Source organism: Rhinatrema bivittatum, chromosome 11 (genome assembly GCF_901001135.1).
Source record: "Rhinatrema bivittatum chromosome 11, aRhiBiv1.1, whole genome shotgun sequence".
Taxonomy (NCBI): domain Eukaryota; kingdom Metazoa; phylum Chordata; class Amphibia; order Gymnophiona; family Rhinatrematidae; genus Rhinatrema; species Rhinatrema bivittatum.
In genome coordinates, this window is record NC_042625.1 from 102,276,893 (window position 1) to 102,299,330 (window position 22,438).

At 47.1% G+C, this 22,438-nt stretch overlaps 1 protein-coding gene across 1 annotated transcript in view; it reads right to left on the reverse strand.

The window, feature by feature from the left end:
- TRIT1 (tRNA isopentenyltransferase 1) overlaps positions 1 to 22,438 on the reverse strand; it is a 92,273-nt gene that overhangs the window by 66,671 nt on the left and 3,164 nt on the right. Inside the window, exons 2-4 of the mRNA XM_029619383.1 lie at positions 14,537 to 14,677; positions 9,531 to 9,629; positions 3,482 to 3,633 (exon numbers count right to left, since the gene is read on the reverse strand). Of these exons, the coding sequence (XP_029475243.1) occupies positions 3,482 to 3,633; positions 9,531 to 9,629; positions 14,537 to 14,677 (392 nt within the window). The remainder of the gene's footprint in view (positions 1 to 3,481; positions 3,634 to 9,530; positions 9,630 to 14,536; positions 14,678 to 22,438) is intronic.

Below are 22,438 nucleotides of genomic sequence, written 5' to 3' on the forward strand. Positions count from 1 at the left end.
ACTGAAAAAGATGATCCAGCACTATGAAACAAAGAAACTTCTGATGGTCCATCCGAATCGGAATATGAGGATACGCATCCCTCAAGCCCAAGGACGCCAGAAACTCTCCTTTGCGGACTGCCGCTACAACCGTGTGCAGTGCCCCCATTCAAAAATGCGGCACCCAAAGGGCCCTGTACACTTTCTGCAGGTTGAAAATGGGACTGAAGGTACCCTTCTTCTTGGGAACCATGAAGTAAATGGAGTACCTGCCCTGCCCTTGTATCTCCCACGGCATGGGCACTATAGCACATAGATCCAGTAACCTTTGCAGCATCCACCATACAGCCTTCCGCTTGCTGCGAGAGATCATGTGAACTCGAGAAAGGCCTCCCTAACAAGGAACAAAAATTTGAGAGTGTAACCGTCGCTTATGACCTCTAGCACCCAATGGTCTAAGGTAATCCTGGTCCACGCCATGTAAAAGTTGGACAAGTTGCCTCCTACGGGTTTCTATGCAGGAGGAGGACACCCCGGCTTCCTTGTGTTGACTTTCCACCATCGGCCCCTTGACCGGAACCATCCCTGGAGTCTCTAGGACCTCCACAAAAGGACTGCTGGTGGTTGCCCATTAGCTTCGCAGATGCGTTGGAGGTGGTCCTACCAGTCCAAAATCTCCTCAAATCCCTGAACAGGGTTCGAGGCAGGAACACCTTCTTACTAGTGCACTTATCCTCAGGCAGCCTGTTCCCCTTAGATTCCCCCAACGTCTTCATCAGCTGATTCAAATCCTGCTCAAAGAGAAGCTTCCCTATGAAAGGGAGATTACACAGCTGAGCCTTCGACCACATATCCGCAAACCAATTGCTCAGTCACAAAAGCCTGCGGGCCGCCAACACCGAGGCAATATTCCTGGCTGATGTGCGAACCAAATCATAGAACGCATCGGCTACATAAGTCACCCCAGCCTCTAAACAAGCTGACTGCAGGGCACCATCTCCTGTCGAAGCTGGATCCTGTGCTTTCTGCACCCCACAAATACAGGTCCTCTGCATCGAACTGGCACAAACGGCGGCTCAAAGACTCAGAGCAGGGACCTCAAACATCCACTTTAGGTGAATCTCCAACTTGCGGTCCTGCACATCCTTCAAAACGGCAGCTTTTGCCACCGGGATGGTCACCTTTTAAGTGACCGCCGACAACGCAGCATCCACCATCGATACCCACAGTATCTCCAAAGTCTCCTTCATCAGGAAATATAGCTTCCTGCTCTTCTTAAGAAAGGAAAAGGCACTCGGGGAGGGGGGGGCCCTCAGGCCATCCAGGAACAGACTCACCCCCTCACTAACAGACACCTCATGAGTCACTTTAACCCCCAATTCCTCCAAGATCTAGGGAATAAGAGGGCATAGTTCCACCTTCTTAAATAAACGGACAACCGAGGATCATCCCCCTCCAATCTTTCATCCGGATCGTCCTTAGCTACATCCGGTCCACACCCGGTGCCACATTTACATCAGTGTCTGGAACCACCCCCTGGTGGTCCAAAGGGACATCCTGCAGATCATCCTGGGGGTCCACCTCCGACTCCACTCAACGCAGTCCCAGATGATGCAGTAGGTACCTGGACACACCTGCGGCCCTCTTAGGCTTCTTCGCCATGGATAGGGGAGTCCCGACTCTTGCCCACATCCTCTTTTCCCCCTTCTTTGCCAGGAAGGCTTTATGCATCAAGAGGATAAATTTCAGCAAAAATCCCTCAGGGCCATCCATCCCCTGCTCCAGGTTGTCAGCAGAGTCCCCCCCCCCCCCCCCCCCCTCATCAGAGTCCCCCTGAACCAACAGGAAAATATGGGGGAAGGGAATCTCTGGGTTCCCTAAAAAAGGACTCCTGCCCATGGCCCTCCGCGGACCCGGACCCCTTGGCCACAGACACCAATATCCCCCCTGAAGGGTGGGAAATCCACTTCTCCAGGTGCATCCCCTGCTGAGGAAGCCTCCTCTCCCGAAGCGCAACCAGGTCAGAGGGAGCAAGAATTCAAGCGTGTAGACTCCACCCCACTCGCGCAACACACTTCTCTGCTCAGGTGGCCTGCGAACACAGCCAACCTCAGTCTACACTCTAGCACATGCCTTTTTTTTTTTTTTTAAACCACGCTGCGCCATTTCCCATGGCGTGGAAAAATCAGCCGGGCCCTGCCACAGAAAAAAACGCTGCTCTCTGGACTCCGCACGGTCCAGGGATACATAGGGAAACAAACACAGCTGCACCAACCGCTGCTGCGCCTCCTTCACTACAGGAGTGGCCGCTAATGCCGCTCCTCCTGGGGCCCCTGGGATACATGCAGACCGGTGCAGTACTTACCTTCTGTCTGCCTCATGGCTGTACCTTCCATCCCAAGCAACCAGCTGTTTGCCTTTCTGCTCCTTTCTTTGTCATTTTTTTTTTTTTTTTAATCAGATACAAAGGCAAAAAACACACACGGGGTACTTCCCTGATTCCAGGGCCTTGCAGACAAAGTCCGCTGAGGCCCTGAGGGAACCAGTCCCCTGGCTTTCAGAGCCCCCAGCACGATGCGGGCGAACACAAGGCAGGGGTTCCCAACCCCCCTTTCGCCCGGCTCAACCTGAGGAACGGTCCACCAAGGAGCCTAACACCTCAGGGAACTTCCTCCAAAATTCTCCTACTTCAATTTCTCTCTATCTCAGACTGCAGGTTTGCACCTCTACCATCTGCTGGAGTCAGAGAAATACTGGAGAGACTGAACGTGGCACTCTCGGTTATGTAGCAGGGCCGCAAAGTTTTGTTTCTCTGACTCTGCCTGCTGCTAGGGAGGCAAAACCCACTTGTCTGGATTGACCTGGGAATGTTCAGGAAATTAAGAAAATAAAAGAATAATGATATCTAGAAACACAGCAGAAAGCTTATTTTAAATAAAACTTATTAAAACATGGACAATTTTAAAGAAAAGAATTGGGGAACATTATAAAGTGTTTTTTATGGAATGTGCTGCCAATTTCTTTATTTGATTTCTATTCCGCCTTTGTGACACTTCAAAGCGGATTACATTAGTTGCTGTAGATATTTCACTATCCCCAGAAGGCTCACAATCCAAGGGGCCAATTTACTAAGGATTTTCTCCCATTCTGTGCCTAAGGGAAAAATGCTTAGTAAGCAGGGGCTGAAGTTTGTAGCTGAGGCAATGGAAGGTAAAGTGACTTGTCCAAGGTCACAAGGAGCAGCAGTGGGATTTGAACCCTGCTTCCCTGGTTTGCAGCCTCTGCTCTAAATACTAGGCTACTCCTCCATTCCTATTAGGGGGGTGAAGGGAAAGAGAGGAAGGGTGGAAGAGATTTTGGAGAGAGCAGAGGAAGGTTGATTGGCCACAGTCTGATACAGTGTTACTATACAAATGATCCAGTTATTCTTTATAAAAAAGCATAGCTCTGTAACACTTTGCCATACAGATATCCCAGCTGACGTTCCCCTTCACGGTCATACCTTGCCAGCTTGCGTTTGTCATGGGGATGAAGCCTGGATGCCCTCTGAGGGTCCACCTCACTGAGGCGTCTGTGGAGCTCCTTACTGTCCAAGTGCTCTAGTTCTACCTTCCTATCAGCGGCTGGTTTGGACTTATCTGCATTAGAAATCTCCTGCATTTCAGAAATCAAAATTTAATAACCAAAACTTCCAGACAAAAATAGTCCAAAAGCACTACAGGAAGTCTTCCTGCCTGCCCAGCATTCCCAGTCCCTTCTCTGAGGACTGGTCATGCTGCACGCTACATAGTTCAGGTAAAAATAACCACAATATTTTGCATGGAGTTACTGTCATAAATGAGTCCCACATGCTCCTAACTAATAATGAAAGCTCTGTCCGCAGATAGACGAGCAGCACAGCTACTTGTATCTACCTATCTTTGGAGGTGTTCCCAGAGAGGGATTGCCCTTCCCCACCCACCCCCACACACCTTCCCTAGCATTTCTGCCTGACTCTCCTGCCCCCCCCCCTTTCCCCAACATCTGTCCCTCTTCCCTCCACCCTCTTAGCATACAGGCAAAAGGTTCTGAGATCAAGCTCAAGCTGCTCCACTACAGCTCCCACTCCACCCTTAACATAATGAAGCTAGCCATAGGCTCAGCTGACTGGCTGCAGAGAAACTCTCCTGCTCGCAGCTTCTGTAACACCGTGCACAGCTTTTGCTAGTCCTGGGGGAATTCTATGCTACTACGGAGCGCAGAATTTATGCAGAAATCTCCCCTGCGCAGAATTTCCAAATTCTGCGCAGAAAATGGCACAGAAGACCCCGGCATGCCACAAATGGAGCACGCAAGATGAAGGCCCCCGCGTGCCATTCGCGGCAAAGATGAAGGCCTATGTGTGCCACTGGACACTCTCTGCTCATGGCGACGATGAAGGCCACCATGACAGAGTGTGTGTGTGAGAAAGAGGAGAGGGGGGTGTGAGAGCATGGGAGGTGAGAGCGCGGGAGGGGGGATGCTTGAACCTGGGTATCAGAGAGAGAAGAAAATTGGTTCTTATCTGCTAATTTTCGTTCCTGTAGTACCAAGGATCAGTCCAGAGAAGTGGGTTGAGTATCCCTACCAGCAGACGGAGTCAGAGAACCAAAACTTTGGGCACTGCCATATATACTAGAGTGCCACCTGCAGTCCCTCAGTATTGTCCTGTACCCAAGCCCAAGATAACAGAACCAAAGAGCGAGAGGTAGCTAACAAAAAACCCAGACTACTCCTGCGCTTGATACAAAAAAACTAACCGAAACCAACTGCGAATAACTGCTCCAACAACCTCTCTGCCAAAAGGAGCTTCAGGAAAAACAAAAATAGATAGGCCAACGCTAGCCAACACAGTCTTTCGGAATCTGAAGTAAGGAGTGGGCCTCTGGACTGATCCTTGTTACTACAGGAACGAAAATTAGCAGGTAAGAACCAATTTTCTTTTCCCTGTACATACCAGGATCAGTCCAGAGAAGTGGGATGTACCCAAGCCACCCTAAACTGGGCAGGAACCCGAAAGACCCGCACGCAGAACGCTCTCACCGAAGGATGAGTCATCAGAGGCTCAAATGTCCAATCGGTAATGCTTCGTAAAAGTATGAAGAGAGGACCACACTGCCGCCCTACAGATCTCTTGAGGTGACAGAAGTTGACACTCTGCCTAGGAAGTAGCCTGTGCCCTATTGGAGTGGGCTTGAAAACCCTCAGGAACTTGACGGCCACGGGCAACATAAGCCAAGCACACGGCTTCTTTAATCCAGCGAGATATGATCGCCTTAGACGCTTTATCTCCTTTCTTGGAGCCCCCAAATAGGATGAATAGATGATCAGAGCAACGGAAGTCATTGGTAACCTCCAGATAACGCAACAGAGTGTGTCGCACATCCAAAAGATGCAGGTCTCTGTCCTGAGACGAATCCCTAGACCAATGCGGAAACCCTGGAAGTTCCACCATCTGATTCACATGAAAGGCTAAAACCACCTTAGGCACGAAAGACGGAACCGTGTGCAAAGACACCTGATCGTCGTGAATCCTTAGAAAAGGATCCCGACACGACAAGGCCTGTAGTTCTGAAATCCGACGAGCCGAGCAAACAGCCACCAAGAACACAGTCTTCAACGTCAAATCCTTTAAAGAAGACAGGCGGATAGGCTCGAACAGAGCGCCACATAAAACTCGCAGGACCAAATTCAAGCTCCACGCTGGGCACACCGATCGAACGGGCAGACGTAGATGCTTGACCCCTTTTAGAAAACGGGCAATATCGGGGTGCACTGCAAGCGAAAAACCGTCCAATCTTCCCCGCAATGCGCCCATAGCCACAACCTGAACCCCTTGGTGAGACCCTGTTGCAGGAAGTCCAGGATCCGAGGGACATCAGCCGTCAAGGGATCGCAATCCCGCTGACCACACCATGACTCAAAAAGCTTCCAGACCCTCACATAGGCCATGGAAGTGGCCGGACGACGTGCCTGTAGTAGGGTGGAAATGACCGGCTCGGAGAATCCCTTCAATCGTAAACGTCACCGCTCAAAAGCCAAGCCGTGAGAGAGAAGTGATCCTCCCGATCCGAAAATATGGGGCCCTGACAGAGTAGACACGGTAGATGGGCCAACTGTAGCGGTCCCTCGAGAGCCAGATGCACGAGATCCACGAACCATGGACAAAGCAGCCATTCTGGAGCCACGAGGACCACTCACCCTCGAAGTTCTATGCGACAAAGAAGCCAACCTATGAGAGGCCATGGCGGAAAGGTATACAGGAGAATTCCCATGGGCCAGGGACACACGAGAGCGTCGATTCCCACCGAACCCTACTCTCATTGGCAGCTGAAGAAACGTTCCGTTTTTGTGTTCGCCCGTGTTGCCATCAGATCCAATTGAGGAACCCCCCCATCTGGTGCAGATGTGGTTCCACGCCTTGGCCGATAACTTCCACTCGCCTGGATCGAGTTGCTGTCTGCTGAGAAAATCCGCCTGCACGTTCTCCACCCCGGCGACGTGAGAGGTGGCAATGCCCCCAAGGTGATGTTCTGCCCAGGCGAACAGAAGTCATGCTTCCAGCTCTATTGCAGGGCTGCGCATCCCGCTTTGTTGGTTGATGTAAGCCACCATCGTTGCATTGTCTGAGAACACTCGTACCATTCTGCCCTGAATCCAGGGTAAGAAGGCTTGTAGGGCCAGACGCACCGCCCTGGTCTCGAGACGATTGATGGACCATGATCCTTCCATCGCCCTCCACTGTCCTCGTGCGGACCGCTCTGCACACCCCGCACCCCAACCCAACAGGCTGGCATTGGTGGAAATTATCACCCAATTCGGCGTGTCCAAGGCAACTCCTCGTTCTAGATTGGCTCAAGACATCCACCACGACAGACTGGCTCTGGATTCTTGAAGTAATGGCATGGGGCAGGTGGAATTGTTCAGATACCGGACTCCAACGCGACAACAGTGCACTTTGTAACGGACGTAAGTCAGCGAACGCCCAGGGTACCAAATCCAAGGTGGACGCCATGAACCCCAGAACCTGAAGATGATGCCACACCGTGGGCTTGTCCCTCCGAAGCAGGGACCGAACCTGATTTTGTAACCTCGTTATCCGGTCTGGTGCTAGAAACACTCATCCCTGCCGGGTATCGAACCGTGCTCCCAGGTAAATCAGCTCTTGGGTGGGTTCCAAGTGGCTCTTCTGCACATTGATTACCCACCCCAGTAACTGTTATGTGCACCTCACCAAGTGAACCGACCTCTCGCAGTCTTCCCGAGACTTTGCGCGAATCAACCAGTCAACTGGTACGGGTGGACCAGGATACCTTCCTTCCGTAGAAAGGCCGCTACTACCACCACCATGACCTTAGTGAACGTTCGAGGAGCTGTTGCTAACCCCAAACGGGAGAGCATGAAACTGAAAATGTTGCCCTAGGATCTTGAAACGCAGAAACCTCTGGTGACTCAACCGGATAGGAATGTGTAGATACGCCTCCGGGAGATCTAGAGACGCGAGAAATACCCCGGTTCAAACCGTTGCCATCACCATTCTCAGCGTTTCCATCTGAAAACGAGGAACTCGAAGACAACGGTTGACCTTCTGGAGATCGAGGATGGGTCGAAACTTACCCTCCTTCTTTGGGGCCACGAAGTAAATCGAGTACCGTCCCCAGCCTTGCTGAGTTTCCGGCACTGAACAATCGCTCTGAGGTTGAGAAGCCATTGTAGAATTACCCGGACTGCTTCGCCCTGCAGAGTACCCCGGAGCCCCAGGAACTGAGGGATCCAAGCTGGCAGGCTCCCCCCACGGCCCAGTGGGTCCAGCCCCTCGCACCAACTCCTTACCTAGACCCTGAAGCAGTCGGCAGACGCACAGCTCCACAGCTGACTTTTTTTTTTTTTTTAACTTTACTGAAGAAATCAAAGATCAAGAAAGGCTCTTGCAGAGGTGGTGGAGCAGCTGCAGCTATCTTGGCCGTCACCCCCCAAGTCGTGGCGGACGAGACACTGCCAGGGATATCTAAGCCTCCGGACATCCGGCTTCCACTGAGGGATGGCCCACGAAGGTGCCTAACACCTCAGGAAGCAACAACGACGAAAAGAAAAAAAATTCTATCCACCTAGCTGAAAAAAATTGACTAAAGACTGCAGGAGTGTATCTCTATCATCTGCTGGAGTCAGAGAAATACTGAGGGACTGCAGGTGGCACTATAGTATATATGGCAGTGCCCAAAGTTTTGGTTCTCTGACTCCATCTGCTGGTAGGGATACACAACCCACTTCTCTGAACTGATCCTGGTACGTACAGAGAAGGAGCCTGTATGAGAAGATCGTGAAGGAGTGTGTGTGTGAGAGATTGGGAGCTCGTGTGTATGTGAGGCTGCTAGCCTATGTGAAGGGATTGTGTATGTGAGAGACAGAGCCTGTGTGAAGGGGTGCATGAGAGAGAGACATAGTTAGCCTGTGTGAGGATGTATGTGTGAGAAAGGGAGCTTGTGTGAGTGTGTATGCAAAAGAGAGGGACCTGTATGAGGGGATGTGTGTGTGAGAGAGAGAGTGAGGGAGCCTGTACAAGTGTGTGTGTATGTGTATTAGAGAGAGGGAGCACATGTGTGAGAGGGAGGGGCAGAGGGAGCCTGTGTGAGGGGCAGTACTGAGAACAGGTCTGGGACTGGCAATAGAGTGGAAGGGATTGAGCCTAGAAGTGGAGAGAGAGATACTGGCAGGTGGAGGAGTTGGGGCCTGAGAGGGCAAAGTGGCCAGGGGAGTAGGGAGAGCGAGTGGAAGGGACACTCTTACAGTGAATTTCTAGGCAAATTCTGCTCAAAATATTTATAATTCTGCATCTCTAAGTAATAACTTTTTTGTATTAATTTAAAATGTAATTACTTAAAGAGGTCATGTAAATTGTGTTATTTTGACCAATATAAAAGTTTGCAGAATTTTATGTTTTTTTGCACAGAATTCCCCCAGGAGTACATTGCATCCATGCAATTTACAGGGAACATTTTTCTTGGATAACTGATTAGTCTGAGAACTGCCTTCCCTATTAGCAGGGTGCAGTTAGTAAGCATCCTGTGCACAGCTAGGAATCCAGTGTATGAAAGCAAGAATGTTCGAGTGGAAAGGAGGTTCCAGAACAAACATCATTATAAGAGGATAAAATGGGGTAAACTCAGGAGTAATACAAGGAAATTATTTTTCAGAGCGAAGGTGATGGATACATGGAGCAGCCTCTCACTTAAATAGGACTGAATTCAAGAAAACTCGGGAGAAGCAGAGGATCCCTAATGATGATAAAGTGATAAAAGATAAGGATAATGGACGGACAAGATACCCATTAGTCTTTCCCTGCTTGCATAGTCTGTGTATCTGTGTTTCTCTAGCATCCCCTCTCAGCCCCAATCCTTAGTGCACCTCATCTTCCCCAGCTCCCTCCTCAGCCCTCCTTTGAATCACAAAAGTTTTTTTTCTGTTACTGGTTCACAAATGCAAGTTTCTGAGCTGCAGCTCCACAATCTACAATGAAGAATGGAATAACATACCTTAGCATCAACCAACACGTTCCACAGAAGAGACTCGATATAATAGTTGGTCCCTCCTACAACAATTGGGATCTTCTTGCGTGCAAATATATCATCAATGTTAAAAATTAAGGCTGTAACAAGAACTAGCAAGGGCAGTCACAATCTCTGCTCTGGTTATATTTTTAAATTAGTTTCCTCACTAACTTTAGAGTTTGGGAATTGTTATGCACTGACCCACCGGATGCCAAAGTCCTTCATTAACCCATGGACAGTGATAATCTAAGCCTGCAGATCATTTCTGTGCAATTGTTCACCCCTCAGACTGTCATCAAGTGCCAATTACAGCAAACTATTGTGGTGGGTTTGAGTGCATTCTGGATGGAGACCATTTGATAGAGGTCATCAGATGCCAGAAACGAAAGGCTCTGCAAATTTGTGCTCATGAAGCTCTTCAACCCTCCATAGTCTGCCCTGTGCAATTTATGTTTCTCAAAAACAGGAGCCCAACTACTCAAATGCAAGTAATCCATGCAACATTTTCATGACTGGACTCTTCAACGATATTCTAAACACCTTTATCATCCGCTCGCTTCTGTGTTTCATACTATAAATATTCCTAGCTCTGACAAAGAACGCTTAATTTGTGGGGAATAGGGGGGAGCACAGAGGCAGAGCAGCTTAAGAACATAAAGTGCCGTACCCAGTTAGAGGGCCCTTCAAGCCCAGAAGCCAACAGTGGCAAAATACTGTCAAGGGAGTTCAGTCCATGCTCCATGTTTAGTACAGAAAAAGGAGGAGTGCAGAAAATTCCAGTCCTTCAATTTTCTAAAAGTTGTATTTATTTTTATTGTTCAGAAAATGCAGATTTTTATTTCAAAAGACTCCTGAGGTTCAAGAAAAATCTAAAACAGCAACTCAACATGTCCCCTGACATGGACACACCGTGTTTCACCAAGGAAGGCTGCGTCGGGGACCGGGGGACAGAAAGACAATTGCTCATGCGCTGTAAAATAAACGCAATTTCAGGATCAAGAAGGACAAAACAAAACAGAAAAAACCGGGAGAACTGCTTGGCAGGGTGCAGAAGTGGATTTCACCTTCCGTACAATGTCCCCAGATACTGAATGGATATATTTCATGTAGATGTTCTTTTTCTATTATTGAAAAAGCCTTTCCTTTCTCCTGTGATCACGATGGGTCTAACTGTTTTGATTTCTTCTGTCCACGTCCCATCCCCCCGGTCTATTCTTGCCTGTACTGATATTCTTAACATTCCTTTTGGAAACCGAAGTGATGTGCCTATAACTATACTTCTAAGGGTTGGTTTTACATCATGTGACTGCTCACGGCGGATAACGTTTTTTGGCGCCCTTATCGGTATTTATACATTCTTCTGTTAAGGGTTTGCTCTGGGTACGGACTCCTGACCGGCACTGAGAAATGCATAAAAGGTATGCAGTTACGCGCTTTGTTGCTCTGTCTACGATATCACTATCTTCGGCTATTTTAAATCTATATAGAGGTCTCTCTGTATTTCTATCTTTTTTTCAACTTTTCCCTTAAGCTGGTTGACAATTCAAAGTTTTCTATCCCTAAGCTCTTTAGGATAATCTATGCACGATTATAACAATTTTACAATTTGCATCCTGATTTGTTGGTGTTTTATATTTTGTGACTGCTTATGCTGGACGTAGAATTTGAGCAACCTTGTCTGTGGTTTTTTTTGGAATTAACATTTCATTGGAAAACACAAGCACATATAACTGCAAGCAAAACTGTACATAAATCAACTCCATGAAAGTCACACGCGCCCCCCCTATCGTTACATATCGCCTTCTCAAAGATACCAGTCACAACTTGTCGGCGGTTTTACAAATTTTACTGGAAGGAGCTGTACTTTGCACGAACTTCCGACATTATCAGAATGATTATGACGGGCATGCTTGTGTGTTTTGTGCTGCACATTCTCCAGGAGACAGAGTAAGACTGAGGGGCTGTGACTGGCACAGGGTCATATATGACTGAGTCCGACAGGTCTTGCTCTGTCTCCATCTACTGGTGCAGAGTCACAACCCAGGTGTCCTGGACTGATCCTGGTACGTACAGGGAATGATTATGACGGGCATGCTTGTGTGTTTTGTGCTGCACATTCTCCCGTTTTTGTTTTGTCCTGCTTGATAAGAAAATTGCATTTTACAGCACATGAACAATTGTCTTTCTGTCCCTCCCGATGCAGCCTTCCTCGGCGAAACACGGTATGTCCATGTCAGGGGACATTTTGGGGTAGATTTTCAAAGGGGTACGCGCGTAAGATATGCACGTACACCCCCCCTGCGCGCGCCGAGCCTATTTTGCATAGGCTCAGCGGCGCGCACAAGCCCCGGGACGCGAGTAAGTCCCGGGGCTTCCATGGAGGGGTGTTTCGGGGGGGCGTGCCGGGAGTGACACAGCGTTTCGGGAGCGTGGTTCCAGCCCAGGGGCTTGACAACGGCCCCTGGACCAGCCCCCGGACCGGAACAAGGAGCACGGCAGCCGGCCCGGCGCACACAAAGTTACGCCTGCTCAAAGCAGGCGTAACTTTCGTGATAGAGGTGGGGGAGGGCAAAGGAAAGTTCCCTCCCTAGGCCGCTCCGATTTCAGAGTGGCCTCGGAGGGAATGGAGGCAGGCTGCACAGCTCGGCGCGCGCAGGCTGTCGATTTTGGGCAGCCTTGCGCGCGCCGACCCTGGATTTTAATGGCTACACGCGCATCTATTGAAATCCCGCATACTCTTGTTCGCGCCTGGTGTGCGAACAAAAGTACACGTGTGCGCAGATTTATAAAATCTGCCCCTTTGAGTTGCTGTTTTAGACTTTTCTTGAACTTCAGGAGTCTTTGAAATAAAAGTTTGTGCATTTTCTTTAATATTTTATTTTTATTGAATTTAGCATAATTACAAAGCATATTATCTTTGCACAGAAACAGAAAATAAAGATAGAATATTTAAAGAAAACCAAATGCTTACAATTAGACCACAAATCCTTGAGATGGGGGTGGATCCATAAGAGGAGCACATCATAGGAAACAATATGAGGAGTAGCCTTGACATGCATACACTACCCTATAAATTACAGGACTCTCATTAGGGGAAGAGGATGGAAACAACATTTTACGGGACTCAAGAAATGTTTTGAGTTGTTTAGGAACAAAAAATATATAGCACTCATATTTTACTATACATTTACATGGATACCTTAAATTGAAAGGTTGCTCCAAGAGATTGGGTCTCCTGACAAAGTCAGGAAACCTTTTCTCCTCTCGTGTGGCTTTAGCCAGCTCGGGAAAAATTTGAACTGACCCATGAATTTTATCCCCATATACTGAAAATACATTACGCATGACCAATCCAAGATGTGTTTCATAAATTAAAGAAACTAGCAGTGTTACTCTTTAAATAATCTCTGTAGTAAATACATCCCATACTTCTAAGGCCAGTATTAGCAGTGGCCATTCCCTAAGTCAACTTGATTAAAAGTAGTTTATGGACTTCTCCTCCAGGAACTTATCCAAACCTTTTTTAAACCCAACGGCACTGACTGCCTTAACCACATCCCCTCGCAATGAATTCCAGAGCTTAATTGTGTGAAAAAGAATTCTCTTTGATTTGTTTTAAATGAGCTACTTGCTAACTTCATGGACTCCCCCCCTCCCAACCCCCCCAAAACCTTTTAAAGTTACCTGGTGGTCCAGGGGGGCCTCGGGGAGAGGAGAGATCCAGGGGGGCCTCGGGGAAAGATTTCCCGTTCCCAGGCATCAGCTGTTCTTAAAAAAAAAAAAAAAAGGCACCGATGCCCCTTTGCCCTTACCATGTGACAGGGTATCCGTGCCATTGGCCGGCCCCTGTCACATGGTAGGAGCACTGGATGGCCGGCGCCATCTTTACTCATCAGCTATGTGACAGGGGCCGGCCAATGGCACGGATACCCTGTCACATGGTAAAGGCAAAGGGGCATCGGCGCCATTTTTTTTTTTTTTTTAGAACAGCTGATGCCTGGGAACGGGAAATCTTTCCCCGAGGCCCCCCTGGATCTCTCCTCTCCGAGGCTCCCCTGGACCACCAGGTAACTTTAAAAGGTTTTGGGGGGGTCGATTTAAAGGGTCGGGTGGGTTTTTGGTTTTTTTTTTTAATCGGGCCATCGGCGCCTTTTTAATTAGTGGCAGCCAAAATGGCACAGATGGCCCGAGAGCGGGAGATCGCGCCGGGACCCCCCCCCCCCCCCCCACTGGACCACCAGGTAACTTAACATTTTGGGGGGGTTCGGGAGGGTAAGGAATTGGTTTTAAAGGGTCGGTGTGGGTTTAGGGGTTGTTTTGGTGTGCCGGTTTTCCCGCCCTCCCCCAAATAATTCCCGTGCCCTATTTAACGATACAATACAAATGCCCCTGACGATAAATCGGGGGCATTTGTATTGTATCGTGCACTCTTAACGATTTAGGACGATAATTTTAATCGTTCAAAAACGATTCACATCCCTAATGAAGAGTGTATGTGTATACCTAGCTCACCTTCCTTGGTTATACTTTCAGAATCACTTAGGCCGTGGTGTGGGACTGGGGATTACTTTGATAAAACCTGTTAGCATTATTGCATCTATTCTGTGTTTGATGTATTCTAAAGCACATATGGTCTATTTCTGGTGATACTGTGTTTGAAGCGTGTTTTATGCTGTTGCTCTTGCTAACATTAAACAAACACTAAATATAAAAAAAAAAAGAAAAAATTGTGAGAAGCGTGCATTTAGGTGTGTGAGTGTGTGTGTGAGATATTACACATGTATTTTAGAGACAGCTTTCACACATCCAGTCCTGGCCCTGCTCCTTTGCATCATCAAACCTGGCTCCACCATATCTCCCCCTCCACAGGTCCACTTCCTTTTTGTCTACAAATTAAGCCCTGCCCTCCAATTAACACCTATAACTTCACTCGAAAAAAAGTTGCCTTAAACATATCCTGCACTTAATCGGTAAGAAAAAATAAAGGATATGAGGGCTGTTGCCTTATTCCTAAATTCCACAATAGTGTAATTAGTAACCAGAGGATCCACAAAACTGATCATATGATGTCTGCACAGGCTCTGCTCCTCAGGGCTGACCTTGTTGGTGATGATATCCAAGCCTTTGTAAACCTGAGGAAAAAAAAGAAGAGAATAAAAACTACAAGAAGATAGATATGCCATGCTGAGGCAGACGAAAGGTCAATCGAGCTCAGCATCAGGTCTTCAAATGACCAACCTGGGTCACAAGAACCCTGCAGATCCCAAATACACAAATCCAATTCATTATTGTTTATTCCCAGGGATAAGTGTTGGGTTTCCCCAAGTCTACCCCGTTAATAATGGTTTATGGACTTTTCTTCCAGGAACTTGTCCAAATTCCGTTATGCTAGATGTTCTGACCATGTCAACCATCAACAGATTCCACAGCTTGATGGTGCATGAAGTGAAAAAATACTTTAAATCTGCTATCTTTTACTTTCATGGAGTGTCCCTCTAGTCTTAGAACTATTTGAAAAGGTAAATAACCGTACCGTATTTATTATGATTTCATAAACCTCTATCAAATTCCCTCTCATCAACTCTTCTCCAACCTTTCTTCATAATGAAGCCATTCCATGCCCTTTAGCATTTGTGTTCCCTTCTCTGAAACATTTTTAGGTCATGAGATGGGGCAACCAGAACTGCATCCAATACTCAAGATGAACTTGCCCCATGGATTGATGATATTTTCTCTTTTATTCTCCATTCCTTACATTCTAATTTTTTGACTTCTGCTGCACATTGAGCATTTCAATATATTGTTTATAAGGACTCCAAGATTTGCTAACGTTCCTTCACATAATTTATAAGCACAAATAAGAAAAATTAGAGGGTTAAAGTTATTTTATGAAGTGTAGAAAGAAAATTAGAGGGTCCAAGTTTACACACTTTATAGATTCTCCCCCAGACATGAGAAAACTAACCTTTTTCTTCTCTACAATATTTCTAGTCCTCCCGCCCAATATATGAGATTAACTTTTAAAAAATGCTGTACAAAATACTGCAAAGTTATGTAAAATGAAACAAGCAAGTTTGCTTACCGTAAACGGTGTTTCCGTAGATAGCAGGATGAAGTAGCCAAGCTGTCATGGGATCTGTCAATCAGGTCCGGGAGGCGGAGCTTGTTAAGCAGAGTTTAGTTTTTTGTCTCTGCGGCTGCGTGTGTTCCCGCGCAGGAAAGTAACAGATTCTCCTCAGTCTGTGATTAAGCTGTAATTGATCCGAAGAAGCGGTGACTGCCAGGGAGGAGGGGGTGTCAGCATGCCTAAGTCATCCTATCTACGGAAACACCGTTTATGGTAAGCAAACTTGCTTTTTCCCGTTGACAGCAGGACTGAATTAGTCATGCTGTCATGGGAGTCCCAAGCTCCCGTTCACCTTAGTTGGATACTGTTAGGTGGACATGATCTGAAGAAGTGTGGTAGTCACCGTGGACAGGAGGATAGGGATTGCAGGAATGCTTGCCCTATCTTCGCATCCGTGGTTGCTTGCTGATCAAGGCAGTAGTGCGATGTGAAGGTATGGGAGTGATGACCATGTAGCTGTCTTACAAATGTCTATGGGTTGCACGTTTCGAAGCTGTGCCCATGAAGTTGCTAGGGCTCTCACTTGGTGAGCTTTGGGTATAGAAGACAGATTTAACTTCTGCTTGTCATAGCAAAATTGAATGCATTGTACTATCCAGCTAGAGATGGTACGTTTTGATACTGGTAGGCCCGGTGCTTTTGGATCAAATGATACAAAGAGTTGTGAAGCTCGGGATTCCCAGTTTGTTCTTTCTTTCTTTGTAGTAAGCTAATGCTCTTTTACAATCTAGCGTATGAAGTAACTTTTCCCTCTCATTGGCATGTGGTTTAGGGAAAAAGATTGGTAATTCTATGCTTTGGTTGAGATGGAACTGCGAAACTACCTTCAGTAAGAAGGATGGGTGAGTTCTGAGAACCACTTTTTGGTGAAAAAACTGCAAGTATGGCGAATAATGGACTAGTGCTTGTAACTCACTGACTCGTTGTGCCAAAGTTACTGCTATTAGAAACACTACCTTCCAAGTAAGGTACTTTATATGTGCTGATTCCATAGGTTCAAAGGGGGAAAGCATGAGTTGTTCCAGGACTGTGTTGATATTCCATGGAACAGGAGGTTTTGCAACTGGAGGACGAAGATGAGATAGTCCTCTAATGAAATTTATTTATTTATTTTTTGGTTTTTATATACCGGAAGTTCCTGTATCAATGAGATAGTAATGGATGATTGGATATCGGTGTATCGTTTAATGATCTATGGTATGCACCTATGGCACTGAGATGAACTCTAATGGAAGATGTGGCTAGCCCAGTGTCGTACAGTGTATGAAGGTAATTCATGAGTTGTTCTAGTGGACAGTCTATTGGTGATAAGTTATTGGATATGCACCAATTAGAGTGACGTTTCCATTTGTAACTGTAGTTCTTCCTTGATTCTACTAAAATGAATTGTGTAGACTGAGAGACTCCCTGTTCTGTTAATAGGAGCCATTCAACCTCCACGCTGTCAAGTGGAGGGATGCGTGTAATGGGTGTAGAAGAGTCCCGTGATCCTGAAGTAGGAGATCTGGACGATTTGGTAGACGTATTGGTTCTTCCAGAGATAGTCGGAGAAGGAAAGCGTACCATGGTTGTCTCGGCCAGGCTGGGGCAATGAGAATAAGTTGAGCTCTGTCCACTATGCATTTTTGAATCGTTCTTGTTATCAGAGGTATGGGAGGAAAGGCATATAGGAGGCCTGTCTACCAAGGAATGAGGAAAGCATCCTGAGCTATCCGGAGGTTGCTGGGTCTTATGGAGCAGAATTTGGGGACTTGCGCATTGATTTCCGTTGCGAAGAGATCTATCGACAGGATTCCCCATCTCGTGAATACGCTTTGAGCTATGTCTGAATTGAGTGTCCATTCGTGAGGATGAAAGATTCGACTTAACCTGTCTGCTCGTGTGTTGGCCACTCCCGGAAGGTAAGTCGCTTGCAGATGAATGCAATGTTGATGAGCATGTTGGTAGATAATCAATGTCTCTTTGCAGAGGGACCAAGAACCGGACCCTCCTTGTTTGTTGATGTAAAACATTGCTACTTGATTGTCCGTGTAGATCATGACTCTGCGGCCCTTTAGGTAATCTTGAAAAACTTGTAGAGCCTTTTGGATCGTTCTGAGTTCCAACAAATTTATTTGCAAGCTTTGTTCTGATAGTGACCATACCCCTTGCATTTCATAAATTTCGAGATGCGCTCCCCAACCCTTCTGTGATGCGTCCGTGGCTAGGACTGCGTCGTAAGTGGGGGGACGGAATAGTGCTCCCTTGTAGAGGGTGGATCGGAAAAGCCACCATGCTATGTCCTTCTACATCTCGGATGTTAGTATTATTTCTTGTGTTAACTGTTGTGTGTGTTTCCACTGACGTTTCAGTCCCCACTGTAGACATCTTATATGTAGCCTGGTGTTGGGAACTGTGAAATTGGCTGCCGCCATGTGACCCAATACTACTAACACTTGCCTCGCTGATGGGGTTTGAGTGTTGTGCAGTTGATGCAGAAGTCGACTGTAGTTGCAACCTTCTGTCTGATGGGAGGTATGCTCTGCTCCGCGTGGTGTCCAGATATGCTCCTATAAACTGCAGTTGCTGTGATTTTTGAAAATTGATCACTAGGCCCAATGTTTGTAATCATTGTATGACTGTGGAGATGATCAATCAGTATCTCCCGAGTCGCGGCTATTATGAGCTAGTCGTCCAGGTATGGAAAGATTGTTATACCCTGCTGTCTGAGATGAGCCACCACCACTACCATGCATTTGGTGAATACTCTGGGTGCAGCTGATAATCCAAAGGGGAGTACCTTGTACTGGTAGTGTTGATGTTTGTACCGAAAACATAGGTAACGCCAAGAGGATGGATGGATTGGAATGTGAGTGTATGCATCCTTCAGGTCGATGGAACACATCCATTGGGTTCTGGTAGAGGAAGAATTGACTTCAAGGATACCATTTTGAATTTCTCTTTGGTCAGGAATTTGTTGAGTTCCCGAAGGTCCAAGATGGGGCATCAGGAAGTATGGGGAGTAAAATCCCATGTTCTGCTGTTTCCGGGATAGAAGTGTGATGGCCTGCTGATTATGCAGGCTTGTAATCTCGTGTGAGTTGTAACAGAGATCTCTGAATCTTTATTGTGGGAAGGTAGGGTAATGGTGGTCGTGTTATAAATTGAAGTTGATAACCCTGACGTATTATTTCTAGTACCCATTGGTCGGAAGTAATCTGTTCCCACACTAGTAGACATAACTGGATTCTTCCTGGTGGCGTTAAGGTTTGTGGTGGCTGTAAATCTAAAAAGACTGTGCTGGTTTAATCGCAGGTGTTGACTGTTGTCTCTGACTACGGGGTTTACTCCTACGAGAAAGCTGGGTTTTTTGCTGCTGTTGTTGTGGTCTTTGATACGATGGGTATGGTTGAGGACGGAAAACCTGGTAAGACCTATAAGGTCTGTGACCATAAGAAGACAGATTGTAAGGGTAGTACCTTCGGGAGGCCGCATAAGCCGGCTGTGTTTGTAAAGATTGCACGGCTATCGCGTCTTCCTTTTGTTTACCCACCATCTCTTGAAATTTGGTACCAAAAAGTTTATCCCTTGTACACTGTAGATTTGCAAGTTTCTCGTGCAAATCCTCCCTTATGGAACTTGAACGTAGCCACGCCATTCGACGGGCCACTATGGCTGTTGTGGATGCTCTGGATGATGTTTCTAGGACTTCATACACTGACCCAAGGAGGTGTCTGGAGCACTCTTCCATATCATGGAGTGTCTGAGGTGACTGATCCGCCACAGAGGAGAGCATACCTTTAGTCGCCTGAATACATTCATAAAGATATTGCACCATGTAAAACTGATGATGCATAATTCTGGCTGTGAGCATCGCATTCTGGTACACCTTCCGTCCAGATTCATCCAAATACTTTGTCGTCTTTGGTTGGTGGGTACGTCGAGTGAGTTTTTGATTTTTTAAAAACGTTGCATCGCCGATTCCACTACTATGGACTTGTGGGATAGCTGTGGAAGCACATATGGTGGATTTTTTTTCAATCCAAAAATTGATGTCGGATTTCCTTGAGATCGCCAACAAAGATTGAGGTGCTTCCCAAGATTTTAGGAGAACACTGTGAAGCAGTTCTTGCGGTGGGAGTGAAGTGGGCTCTCCCAGGATATCAAAATTTTTCAGAAGACCCAGAGTTTCTCCAAAAATCTAGGATACAAGAGGTCTTCAGGCGGAGAGTATGGTTCCTGCGGATCGGACGGGAACCCTGTCGATGAGGATGGAGATCGAGAAGGGGACGGAGAATCTCCTGGAATCTCTTGTTTTGCAAGTGAGGATGGAGACCGACCTGAAATTGGTGATCCGGGGGGTTCTGCCGATAGCTCCCGTGAAGGTTGAGTATTGGGGTCGCTAGTGGGTGTCTGTGGTTGGTTGATCATTGTGAAAGAAGATTCTAGAGTTTCGTAGAATCCTGCTAGCGACTGTGATAATTGCCAGAAAGCTTCCTTTGTCTTAGGAGGCATGACTGGTTTACCAGTACTCTGAGGCAATGGTGCTGCCGGTGGTGGAGATGTATCCTCTAGTCCCCTAGAAGAACTCCGTGGTGACATGGACGCCTGAGAAGAAGTGAGGCATATGGGCGACTGATGTGAACGTGCCCTATGGCATTGAGTTTCAGGATCTGGAGGTGAAAGGACTGACTTCCCTGTCCAAGGCCTTTTTTGGCACTGTGTCACGACTGGAATGGTGTCTGTGCCTATGTGTGTGTCCTGGTCTCCTGTGAGTTGTTCGCTTGTGCATAGATCGAGACCTTTTAGAAGATGTCTCCGATGTTAGTTGTATAGAATCACTAGAGGTAGATCGTGATAACTGTGGGGATTGGTGTCTTCGCTTTCGATGACTCCTATGTTCTTTCGTTGTCTTTTGGCCATGTACAGGGTGAGATGGCATGGGGGTCCCATGAAAGGCTGATTAGGTCACGTCGGCATCCCAACTGCACTGTAATGAGTGTTTTCAGGCCTGTAGTCTGTGCTGTTTTCGGCACCGATGGTTCTGGCGCCGTAGCCTGCACCGGTGGTTTCGGCACGCCCACTCCGACGCTGTCGGGGCCCTGGTATGCGCCGACTTTCCTGGCACCGATGATATCTTCGGCGCTGCCGGCACCGCGCCGTGCCTCAACTTTTTGGGCGCCCTCAAACTTGGTTCCTCGGAACCATCCCGTGACGGCAAACGGGAGTGCAATGCCGGTCTTTTCGAGGCCGATCGATCCCGATCGAGGGAATCAGAGCCGTGATCCCCTGGTACTTGCCTCATGACCTCTTTTCCTCTCAGCCTAGAAGGGTGATCCCATGAAGCTGCTCTCTTGTGAGAATGAGCGGGTGTCTTCACCGGGTCCGGTGAAGAGTGAGCCTCCGACGGGTCCGAGAGGCTGAGGAGTTCCTTGAGGCGATAGGCCTGTTGTTTCTGGGCCCTAGGGGACATACGAGCACAAAACTCGCAGTCTCCTACATCATGATTGGCGCCTAGGCAACGATAACATCAGTCATGGCCATCCATGACCGACATTACCTTGCCACAGCGACTTTGTTTGAAGCCCGATTTGGACATCCTGAGGAGAAAAATGGCTCCGCGCGCGGAAAGAAGAGACAGAGGAGAATCTGTTACTTTCCTGCACGGGAACACACGCACAGCCGCAGAGACAAAAAACTAAACGCTGCTTAACAAGTCCTGCCTCCCAGACCTGATTGGATGGAATAAATGATAGCTTTATGGAGCAACTGGTTCAGGAACCGGACGAGAGAGGGAGCAATTTTAGATCTAATTCTCAGTGGAGCACAGGATTTGGTGAGAGAGGTAACAGGGGTGGGGCCGCTTGGCAATAGTGATCATAATATGATCAAATTTGATTTAATGACTGGAAGAGGAACAGTGTGCAAATCCAAGGCTCTCGTGCTAAACTTTCAAAAGGGAAACTTTGATAAAATGAGAAAAATTGTTAGAAAAAAACTGAAAGGAGCAGCTACAAAAGTAAAAAATGTCCAAGAGGCGTGGTCATTGTTAAAAAATACCATTCTAGAAGCACAGACCAGATGTATTCCACACATTAAGAAAGATGGAAAGAAGGCAAAACGATTACTGGCATGGTTAAAAGGGGAGGTGAAAGAAGCTATTTTAGCCAAAAGATCTTCATTCAAAAATTGGAAGAAGGATCTAACAGAAGAAAATAGGATAATGCATAAGCGTTGGCAAGTTAAATGTAAGACATAGATAAGACAGGCTAAGAGAGAATTTGAAAAGAAGTTGGCCGTAGAGGCAAAAACTCACAGTAAAAACTTTTTAAAATATATCCAAAGCAGAAAACCTGTGAGGGAGTCAGATGGACCGTTAGATGATCAAGGAGTTAAAGGGGCACTTACAGAAGATAAGACCATCGCAGAAAGATTAAATTTCTTTGCTTTGGTGTTTACTGAAGAGGATGTTGGGGAGGTACCCGTACTGGAGAAGAAGGTTTTCATAATGATTCAGATGGACTGAACCAAATCACGGTGAACCTAGAAGATGTGGTAGACCTGACTGACAAACTGAAGAGTAGTAAATCACCTGGACCGGATGGTATACACCCCAGAGTTCTGAAGGAACTAAAAAATGAAATTTCAGACCTATTAGTAAAAATTTGTAACCTATCATTAAAATCATCCATTGTACCTGAAGACTGGAGGATAGCTATGTAACCCCAATATTTAAAAAGGGCTCCAGGGGCGATCCAGGAAACTACAGACCGGTTAGCCTGACTTC